The sequence below is a fragment of the Panicum virgatum genome, unplaced genomic scaffold (assembly GCF_016808335.1).
Source record: "Panicum virgatum strain AP13 unplaced genomic scaffold, P.virgatum_v5 scaffold_1806, whole genome shotgun sequence".
Taxonomy (NCBI): domain Eukaryota; kingdom Viridiplantae; phylum Streptophyta; class Magnoliopsida; order Poales; family Poaceae; genus Panicum; species Panicum virgatum.
The window spans coordinates 140,997-152,465 of NW_024376278.1; the positions used below are offsets into that span (position 1 = coordinate 140,997).

The window sequence follows — 11,469 nt, forward strand, 5'->3', positions numbered from 1 at the left end:
TGAGGTTCTTGAGTTATCACTAGAGTATATTTGTTTTAATTCTTTCATCATGTTACAATTAAACATTTCAATCAGAATATTAATGTGATCATTTCCTTCTACCTTCTGATAGTGTCTTTCTTTCTAACTAACAAACAATCATCTATTCAGAAAATAAAAAAAGATTCATAGCCTGAATGTTCAGAATTCTGTGATTCATTAGTCGCCATTCGATGAAGTAAACAAAAATTTAGCCATAGCTGGTCAATTTTTAACAATAAAAATCAGTCATTATGACTCTAGTTAGTTATATTAAGTAAATATCCCAACTTAACATTCCCAAAAAAATTTGGGCGATTGGCACATTAGCTGCTCATATAGTTCATGATGCTTTCTTTTCTTTTACTGAAATACTATGGAGAAGTGGCAAAATAGTTCGTGTGTTCATTGCATTTCCATGGATGTGGATTGCAGTGATAGCTGTGGGTAAGACCACCATGCCACTCAATTTATTGTTAAATAAGTACTAACATAGATCTGTTGACAATCTTGGAGTTTAACATCGGTAGTATTGTATCATGCAGAATGAATCAAAGGATGGAAAAGAGATTATTCTACTGACCTAAGAAGTCTTGGAAATTTGAAGAAAAGACATCCCCAACAAATAGTCGACACAGTGTTTGCCATCGACGATTGATTGAATATATCCAAGGGCTCTCCATTGCTGGATGAGGTTGTCACTAGCGATAGTAAAGCCCTTGGCGTAAACTGCACAATATGTGAAGCACAACTTGAACTTTAACGGCATGTAGTAATAGCTCAACATGAGGCGCTCCAAAGGCTCTTGCAACAAAGTATTTTCTTCCATACCCAAAATAATCTTCTTGTCCATTATATCTTCCCATGCCTCTGTAGACTTATGTTGGGATAACAAAAATCCAAGAGATCGTGCTAGTAGTGGTAGACCTGCACACTTCTTGGCGATTTGTCTACCAATTGCTTCTAATCCACATAGATCCTCATCTTGCCAGAATGGTGTTTGTCGCATCACATTCCAACAGTCATCATCTGATAAAATGCTTAAATTGATTTGGTCACTCTTGCGCACAGGGCGGATTATTCCTTGACTAGCTAGAGCACCAATATCCAATTTATACACTACATGTTGCATTCGTGTAGTTAATATGATCTTGCTTCCCTTCCTACCATATTGCAGCATATGCTTTAGTTTTTCCAAATTATCCACACCTTCCTCCCACATATCATCAAGAACAATCAAATACTTTTTGGTAGGGAGCATACTTTTCAACATTTCAGTAATGGACTGCAAATTGCCATCTTTTAGGGTGATGTACCATTCGCTTGGCTCAATACTGGTACTCCTACTCACTGTTGATATGGTTATTTCCCCAATTCTTTGTAGATCAAACTTCTTAGACACATAGACCCATACCCGTAGATCAAAGGTTTTGGTTCTACTATCAAAAAAAATTGATTGGGCTAGTGTTGTCTTCCCCAGGCCACCAAGTCCAACAATAGGAATGATTGAGACAACCTCATCAGCTTCACTTTTCAGTAATTTGATTAACTTTTTCTTTTCAGTATCCCTTCCTACCATTCTAATAATGTCGATGCCCCCATTGGTGGGTGAAATAGTAGCTTGATTTCTAGCCACCTCATCAGCCCACATTGATGTATCTTGGGGCACCAGATCAAGGGTCCCACAACCCTCTTTCTCTATGTTGGTTAAAACTTCCTTTACCTTCTTCATCTTGTGAGCTATTGTAAACCGCAACAGGAATGGATTGTAGGACTAAAAGAATAGCTTAATCTGTAAGAGAAAAAGGTAAACCATAAATAAAATTTTGTTGTACATGTGTTTTGTTATGTATTGTAGTACTTGAATATATTCCTGTGGTATATCAACGGCTGAACAAAACAAGTTGTAGAAGAAAACATATTACATGTTTGTTGAGAAATAAATTATAATATATTGGTTGGTCACTATAATGACAAGCACAGCAAGTGCAATGGCACCCAACAAACACTCAGCCATTCAATTTCACACCAAATTAAGAGACTGTTTATGAACTCAACTGATGATGATACCTATGTTGTATAAAATTTAGAAACTCAACTTCGAACTTGAAATAAGTTAGTTGAAACAAAAAAAACTAATGTCCAGCCAAACAAGAATAAGTTCATGTGAAATTTTTGTGTACCAATAAAGTTAACCTTCTAATCATTTCACTTGCTGCACATTTTGTAATCTATATTTTATTTCTAAACCAAGGATTCTGTGGTTTGTTTGTGGGTCTAGGACAATTTATGGCCCAAGTTGCCAGGTGAAGCCCACAAACACACCTCATGGATACCGCTTTGAGGGCCAAGTTCGTGGGCAGCCCGAATCTATTGAACAAAAAAGCATCCTGCAGGTATGGCTGCTCTCCACCTCTTTGTTTTTTTACTTATATGGTAATACCAAGCTACTCCACTTCACACTCTGTTCACTTTCAAAATAAAATACAGGCAAGGAGGAGCCAGGCATATCATGCTATGTATGGGTTAACACATACTCTTCGAAATTATGTGACCTCAAACGAACTATAGTAAGGAGATGTCACCAACTTCTTTGTTCTCTTCTTTCTTGCTCGAGTTTTTAAAACAAAGTTTTCGGTTTTGTAAACTGATAAAGTGTTGTTGGCATTGTAGAGTGTTTCGGCTTATTGATATTCTATATTTCTAACACAGATGACACTAAAGGTGACGTTTATGTTCCTGAACTGAGTAGGTCAGTGCTCAAAGTTGTAGATGGTGTTTCAAAAAAAAAGGCTATAGAACTTGGTATTAAATTTTCATTTAATAGTAGTCCTGAGTTTAGTTTTACTCTAGGAAATTTTATTCACAGACAACGTTCAATTGTGAAATTGGACGACACACACCGCCCAATCGACAATTTGCCCAGTACCATTATAAAGCCATGGTTCTTTGCTGCTAGACACCACACGCAATAAAATTTTCATTTTTATGGTTTGGGAGAGAGAAAGATGCGTGCATAGACCATATTGCCCTTCCAAGTTATCTTCTACCTCTAGACTCCACCTTTCTCTCTTATCTCCATCTTTGTCTCCAATTCTCCATCGATCCATCAAGCAACTAGCAAAGGTCAAGCAACATGTACTTACTCGGTACTCATCCATGGTGGAGCCATGGCCTGCCGCATCACCACCGTCATCTGGTGCAGCGACAACGGAGCTGGAACTGCCAGGGTTTCCGTTAAATCCGTCATCTGCTTGGGTTCTACCTAAAGTAGGTCGCTCAACAAGATCGACATCATCCCCACGGTGCACCTGTATCGCCAGGACCCTTGGGAGCTCCCAGGCCTGGCACACATCGACGAGCAGGAGTTGTACTTCTTCGTGCCCCCCCCCGCCCTGCCTGACACACCATCGACGGCAGCAGCCGGCGCATTTGAATACGATGCGCCTCCCTACCTGCTACCCATGCAGCGGCGGCCTCGACATCACCAACGGCGGTAGCGAAGGCGTACGCACCATTTGCGATGACAATGGTCGCCTTCGATCGTGAATCCAACCAGCTGCGACCTCTATGATGCCCCTACCCTTACTAATGGTGGTGGTCCCTGTTCCTTTTCAGATTCGGACATAGATGGAGCAACCCTGGCAGTAGCGCGTCACACCCACACGGATGATGCCCGACAGCAATGGCTCATCCCACCCCACACGGACGTTACTCCAGAGACTTCGTGCCCTGGCTTCATGTCCCGTCTTCGTGACACCTTCGACCCATTCCTGCTAGTATTCATGGGGGTGTGTGTTGCCTGCTAGTTCCTACTACCATCCGTGGGGAGTGCGGTGGGGCAAGCGGGGCTGGGGACAGGAGCGGCGATGCACAGTGTAGAGCTGAGGGAATGGAGGAGAGAGAAGTGTGGAATCTAGAGGTAGAAGACGACTTGCAAGGGGCAATGTGGTCTATTCACGCGTCTTTCTCTCTACCGAACCATGAAAATAAATATTTTATTGCATGCGGTGTCCAGCAGCAAAGAACCACCGTTTCATAATGGTACTGGCCAAATTATCATTTTGGCGGTGTGCATTGGCCAATTCCATGACTGAACGGTGTCCGTGAGCAAAATTTGCCTTTTACTTTTGGGAGATATCATTTCATTGCTGATTTATTCGTGTATAAGGTTACCGCACTCAAAGAATGATTACTCACTATGTGTTTCTGTGATTCTATCTCTTATTTTTTAAATAAAGGCAGGAGCTCTGCCGCTCAGTTCAGATGAAAGAATTGTATGTACAAGAAGGGTAGCCGAACATGGTACCAACACAGGGCACACAAAAGGCTGACTCACCCACATGACGTGGAAGAGCACAAAACTGTCATGAGTCTTGCAACATCCCATGGCAGACCCTAGATGATCCTAACGAAGACAGGCAGATGGTCTGAAGCGAAAGGCCGCAACAGGTCATCATTGCCGAGCTCAATATGAAGAGCAGCTCTGACTTCCAATTTTGAACCTCTGGCCCGCCCCCTGCTTTTGACGACCTCTAAAATAGTCTAGTCAACCAAAAAGGAGGGTTCCCCTCATATCATCGTTGCCGAGCCACATCCACTGACATAGCAGCTCCGACTTCATGCTGCAAGTCCCCCCTCCACATGCATACCGGGCGCCGAGAAGTGAAGAGCATCAACCGAAGGTGATGTCGTGGCCATGACAAACTTCAAAAGAGACACCTTCTGGAAGGGAATGATGTTAGGGACGCCACTATCACTTGTCCGACATGGACCGGGCTTTTGCCCATGGAAGACAGTGCTGGAGAAACACGACACCCTCAATAGGGGAAGCAACGCCCATGGGTGTCACCATCGCCGAGGCTTTCGTCCAAGATGTCCCCCAACACATGATCAGGCCAAGACCCCAGGTCATAGCTTGCTGTCTCTGCCGTCGTCAATTCCTGACATCCCATAGGAACCCTTCCAGAGGGGCACCGGCACACTGCCGTACAGCGAAGCCATTGCCGGCCATCCTTGCTAACCCTGGTACCCACAGCTAAGAATGCTAGCCACCGCCAGCCACCGTTGGGCGAGTGATCCCCGCAACCGTGGGCGCCGCCCCTAGCCCAACGGACCCGGCCGTGAGAATGGAGAACCCGGCGCTCCAGGCCTGCGTAGCCGCCCCCACCATTGCCGACACCACCATCGCTGCCCCCGACCAGGGGGTGCTGGATCTGGCTGACCAGGCACCGGATCTAGCCACCCAAGCCCTAGAGCAGCCCAGGCTAGCCCCGCCAGCGCAGACATGCGAAGAGGAGATGGGACTGTTGTAACTGCCCAGGAACGCATGTTCTGCTCACTCTCAATCTGATTCGCTCGCTCACGCTCTCGCACACGCCGGCGGACCGAGGAAGAAGATGAACAGCCTGTATCTTGGCCTCTCTGTTTTACATTGAACTCGACACTATGGAGCACACGAAGTACATGGACTTTTGTAGGCCGGGGACGCATTAGGAGCTCTCCTCCACATCCTTCACTCCTGTAGGACCCGCTCAGCCTTGCCCAGGGAGCCGCTTGCTCGCTCCAGACGTGGCGGCCTTCTCCGCACAGACTGGCGCCTACAGCCACTACTCCTAACAACTCAAAGACTCGATCAACACAGCAACTGGCGCACTTCCGCACAATCTGCACCTAGACCTGGACGGCAATGACCTTGCCAACCTACTGGACCCAAGCTCGCCGAATGAGCTCGACACGTGCACAGCGCGACACACACGCGCACAGCAAGACACACACGTAGGCACACCAGAAACACACCTATGGCGTGTTTATTCTAAAAATCTCCCCCTAAACATGACTCCCCCTAACCTACGACATCGCCGCCCATCCTAACATACAGGACTCCGGCTCTTCATAGACCATCGCAGGAGCACGCCTTCTCTGTCTCCGGGGCCGCCGCACACTCGCCGTTGCCTCAATGCTGCTGCTCCCATCGTCATTGTCATCCCGCGGCTGCCGCTACGGCCTCTAGACGTGATGCGAACCATGCAGCATGCCTCCGCGCGAATGCCGTGGCCTTCTTCTCCCTCTCCGGTGACACATGCCACCGCTTCATCCCTACATCACACGCCACTGCTCCCCGGCCAGAACGATGCCCCGTCTTACCTGGACAGGACCGATGCGCGGTCCACAGTCTAGCCGCAGCGCCTTGCCTTGCGATCCACTGAACAATTAATTAAAAAAGAACATGTGACAACATCTAAATGCATAGCTTTATGATTCGTGTTGAACTAAACAAATATTTTTTTTAAAAAACACATTTAAGTTAGTGTTAAGCATATTAACATCAATTATGAAAACCGGGACGTTTGCAGCTGGTAAATTCAGTTCTATCTTCCCTCCCAACTTACTACATGTGCTCTCTCAAAATTCCTGCTGCTGTAATAGAAATTATTGATAAGCATAGGAAAAACTGCCTATGGAGAGGAAGTGATTTCAGGAAGAATGGTTATAATCTAGCAGCTTGGAATTTAGTTCAAAGACCAAAAGGCAAGGGAGGACTTGGAGTCATCAACCTCAGCCTTCAAAATGAGGCTCTATTGATCAAGCAATTAGACAAACTTTACAAAAAAGAGAACGTGCAATGGGTCAAACTTATCTGGCAAAGATATTATAGGGAAGCTATCCCTCATCTTGCAAGAGAAAAAGGCTTGTTCTGGTGGAAGGATATCTTAAGGCTTCATGTAAAGTATAGGGGCATTGCTTTCTGTACCCCTAAGAAAGGTGACACGATAGGTTTCTGGGAAGATTTAGTTGATGGATGAATTAACTCCAACTCCTTTCCAAATCTGTTTCAGTTTGCCAAATCTCCAACTATTTCTTACTGGAAATTCAGAACTTTGGAAGATCAATTAGAAGGTTTCAATATTCCCATGGCCAGGCAGGCACACAACGAATTCTTAGAGCTTCAGCATGTTCTGGAACAGCTACAACAGGTTCAGGATGGAACTAAAGATGAGTGGACTTTCATTTGGGGAAACCAGAGATTTTCTTCTAGCAAATACTACCAACATCATTTTGCTAATGTGGCTCCCCACCCAGTAGTCATTTGGATCTGGAAATCCAAATGTATTCCCAAAATTAAATTTTTTGCTTGGTTGGTGTTGAATGACAGGCTAAACACCAGAAACATGTTAAGGAGAAGACGCAAATTTCTGGAGGAAGGCTATAATTGTGCCCTTTGTCATGACGGCACTGAGGAAACCATTGAGCACCTGTTCATTTCATGCTCTTCCTCAAACTGCAGATGGTTTGTCTTGGGTATTTTCTGGAACGATGCAGGCAACATCTTTGAAAAGCTTTCTACTGCTAAGCAAGCTTTCCCATTTCCTTTCTTCATGGAAGTGGTCATGATAGGTGCATGGTGTATCTGGAAGGAAAGAAACGCCCTCATTTTCAATGGGAAGGCTCCAAATCTGTCTACCTGGAAGAATGATTTCAAGAAGGAAGTATGTAGTCATCTATGTAGGATTAAGACTTCTCTTCATGATTCCATAAGCTCATAGCTCGATGCTTTGTAATTACCAGCTCTGATTTTCTGTACTCCTTTTCTCCTCCTCTCTCCTGGCTAACCTCTGGTTAAACCATTTATGTAAGTTCTCTAAAACTCTTATTTAATTAATGTTGCCGGGGGGCTCTTGCCCCACGGTTTTTGCTCAAAAAAAAATGAAAACCGAGGTAAACATCTAATTAACTTTTAATTAGAAAAGCTAGATGAGAGGATATTATTCAAATTAAATCTATGTTTAATTTAAAAACAGGCATAGAGACACTACTAAACAATAGCTTAGCCTATTAGAAGACTAACGCAATAAGAACGGGTTGAAATGGATCTAAAATGTGGAAACTACGGAAGAAACAAGGCTACAGGGACCTATACGTGATTAGCCAAAGAGTTAGAGGGCTAACAGAAAAGATTAGCAAGACACAACAAACTATGCTCGCAAAGGATAACAAGATGATAAAGCTACTGCACAAGTTGTACGGATCACATGAGCGCAAGAATTGATGAAAATGGAGTTAAAACGACCAAGATACGGCCAAAACAAGGTTCCAGGGGCTTATCCTCGATAGATTTGAACTTCCAGGGGCTAGACTTGAAGAAACCAAGGACTAAAACCTAATTAAACCTAAAACACAATTTTGAAAAAAGAGGGTTGTTGGATGGCGGGTTCTATTTTGGAAAAGCTCAAGGGCTAAAGCAGAAAATAAAGGATCATTTCTTAAATATTTTTGAACTAGACAAGACTGAGGGTTGATTATTGAAAACTGGAGGGGCTATTTTGCAAAAATATCAAAGTTGACAAGTATGACGCAGGGATTGACTCGGCTGGATCAGTTCTAATACGTTGGATCTTGATCCAACAACTCAGAGTAGTTAGGGCGTCTCGGCTGGGCGGCTTGCAGCTTGGCAGGTGGCTCGGCTTCGTCGGGCAGCTCGGCGGATCGGCTTGCGGATCGGTGCCATCTCGGGCGCCACAGGGACACCAGCGGCGAACGCGTGCGGCGGCGGAGTCGCCGGACTTGGCCAAAATCGGCCATCCGGGGCTTGTTTTGAGCGCGGCTTGCACAAGGAGAACGAGAGGGCGAAGGCGAAGGCGATGGGAGGCTCGGCGCGGGGCCTTGGCGAGCGGAGCGGGCACACGACGGCGGTGTGTGGCGAGCTTGCTCCGGCGAGCAAATGCGCATGTGAGAGGGCGAGAGAGAGAGAGAGAGAGAGAGGTCAAAGGGGTTGGCGAGGCTTGTTACCATGATGCGCAACTCCGGTGGTGGCACTTGGCGAGGTTGGAGCGGCGGCGGGGCGTCGCACCCGAGCGCGACGGAGGCGGCGGAGAGACGGGCGCTAGGGTTAGGTTTTTGGGCAGCGGCGGCTTCGGTCGATGGGGTCCAAGGGCACGGGGCGGCACTATTTAAGTGTGTGAGGGGGCAGCCTTGGTGTGTGGGTCGGACCCGAGCGGGGCGCGCGGCGTGGCCGTACTCGGGCTCAAGTCCGTGCCCGGCGTGGGGGAGGGGAAGGTCCCGATGGGTGGGGCCCGCCTGGCAGCGAGGGGGAGAGGAGAGAGCGAAGGGGCGCGCGGGGCAGGTCGTGCCAGCCTGTTGGGCCGAGTGGGTTGGGCCGCGCGGGGGATGAAGACGACACTACTGGGCTGGGCCAGCAACCGGTCCTGGGCTGGGGAAGGAGAGAAGGGAAAAAGAAAAGGGGAGAGGAAAAAAAGAGAGGGGGGACCTGGGCTGGCCGAAAGGAGAAAGGAAGGGAGGTTTGGGCTAAAAGAAGAAAGAGAGGGAGCAAAAAGGAAAAAGGGATTTTGAAATAAAAAGGGGGCAAACAAATTCACTTGAATTTAAATTTAGAAATTTAACTTCAACCGAAGGCAAACAAGAAACAAAGCAAAGCAGCATAAATGCAAGATAAGAAGAACAACCTTATCTAATTTAGAAAACAACCAATTATTTTAATGAACTAATTTTCCTGTAAAGATAATAATTGTTGGGAAAATTTTAAAATTATGAGAAAATCATTGCTTTATTCTTCCTTTTAATCATATCCTGAAATCCAACAATTTCAGGGTGTGACAATAGATCCTTGCCTCTTTGTGCAAAGAACAACTTTATATGTTTTGAGGAAAAAGAAGGGGATGCGGTTTCCAGATTGCGTGTGCTGAGTCTAGGATTGATCTTTATTCCCACATTGCTTGGACGATATCCAAATTGCAAACCACACAAGATGAAGGTTTTTCTGATGGTTAAAAAGAGCCCAATCAGACCTTAGCATAATGTGTCTCTGTCGGGTGTCGGCAACCAAAACCTAATAAGGCTCCTAATTTCTAACAAGCTGCTTCATGTTAGGAGGACCAGGGCCAGGGGTTCCAACATCTATGCAAAATTTTATAATGTTTCCCAAGTTTCAAATTTGGTTGAAGAATGCATAGTAACATAATCCGAAAAGGATTTAATCTCAGAAACTGTCAGATTAAAATATCGGTTTTTTATATCCTTGAATCTCAGAAATAATCAGAGGCCGATTCATCACGGCTTTGCCTAACCGATGTCAAATCTGTCAACTTAGCTTCATTTTCCCCACTGAAAAAGTGATCAGGAAACCTACGCTCTAACTGGTTCCATATTTGAATAGAATTTGGAGCAAGCGAACAAAACTAAGAGAAATCGGTTCCAGTTAAAGATAAAGAAAATAAACGCACACATAAAGCATCATGGAAACCAGTTTCTCCCAACTGCAGAATGTATTGACTTATGTGCTCCCAAGTAGTATGAGTATCATCACCATTAAACTTCATGAACTCGGGAACACAGCAACCAACGGAATAAGAAATAAAATCAAATTCAGGAGTATACGGCTTTTGATACAAACGAGAATTACCCATATCCACCCCAAGCTTAGTTTTAATCATGTTAGCCAGATCCTCTTTAAATCTAGAGAAATCGGCTTGATAATTCCCGATGGTCGAAGCTTGTGATGCAGATGCAAGACGATGCAAGTTAGGATAGGTAGATGTCATCATTTGCGTAGCATTAGGAATCAGTCCATTATGGGGACAGGATCCCTGCAGTGTACTGCCCACTGCTGTAGTACGAGGGGGTGTGTAGGTCATCAACTCATTGGTTCGGCCATAGGTAGCCGAACTAGGAATCGATGTGAGCGGCGTAGGCGAAGACGGAGTAGGCAACATCGCACTAGTCTGATCGGTCGTCTAACCGGTTTGACCGTGGTAGCCTGGACCGGTCTGACCGGTTCTGTCTAAACCGATGAAGGTGGCGGCGTCTGCCCTACAAAGTAGCCCGGCGGCATGCCTAAGTGTGTATCTGATGCAGGCGTTGGCGTAGCCGATGAGCTATGATTTAAAACGCCCAATGTATAAGAATTAGCCACAACACTTTTATTCTTTTCCAACGCATCTATTTCATCGGACATGGAAGCAAGCGCATATCACCCGCAGTTAATTGTGCAACAGAAATTTTTTGATCGAGCATCAGTGATAGTTGCGTAAGTAAATCAGAGAGTTCATTGCTTACATTGGGGATCTCTTCAATCTGATTATTACTCAGCTTGAAGGATGGCATGACGAATTCTTCGACCCTCTTGACGAAGCCACCCCGATTCTTCTTGAAGCCCATCAAGAACCGCACCTTGAAGTGCTCCTCGGCGACCAGGTAAGACTTGTGCTCCTCTTCAGTGAGTTCCTCCATCGTCGCTATGATGATGTTGTCTTTGTCGAGGTTGGTGATGGAACCCATCTTCTTTGTGGTAGGTTAGATCGGTTTTCGACAACCAAGATCTTCACCAGTGGAGTCGCAAAAAAGTGTGTTGACACAGAATTACGCCAAATACACTAGGATGCGCTACAACGCGCGGATCGTCGACATGACCTTCACCAACGGGTTCACTATGCA

General features: G+C 45.5%; 1 protein-coding gene across 1 annotated transcript; it reads right to left on the reverse strand.

Annotated features, from left to right (window-relative positions):
* Positions 1-601: 601 nt before the first annotated feature.
* Positions 602-11,265, reverse strand: LOC120694035 (putative disease resistance protein RGA1). Its single transcript, XM_039977216.1, has 3 exons — positions 11,092-11,265; positions 10,808-10,910; positions 602-1,758 (listed from the first exon to the last, which is right to left on the reverse strand). The coding sequence occupies exons 1-3, from the start codon at positions 11,263-11,265 to the stop codon at positions 602-604; spliced, it is 1,434 nt and encodes a 477-aa protein (XP_039833150.1).
* Between the last annotated feature and the right edge of the window lie 204 nt (positions 11,266-11,469).

Excerpts from the sequence above, each read along its gene's own strand:
- LOC120694035 (XM_039977216.1), bottom strand. The coding sequence starts at position 11,265 with ATGGAGGAACTCACTGAAGAGGAGCACAAGTCTTACCTGGTCGCCGAG. Across the intron at positions 10,911-11,091 it reads AGATTGAAGAGATCCCCAAT|CTCATCGGCTACGCCAACGC; the intron begins GTAAGCAATGAA and ends TTTAAATCATAG. Across the intron at positions 1,759-10,807 it reads CATCGGTTTAGACAGAACCG|CTCACAAGATGAAGAAGGTA; the intron begins GTCAGACCGGTC and ends GGTTTACAATAG.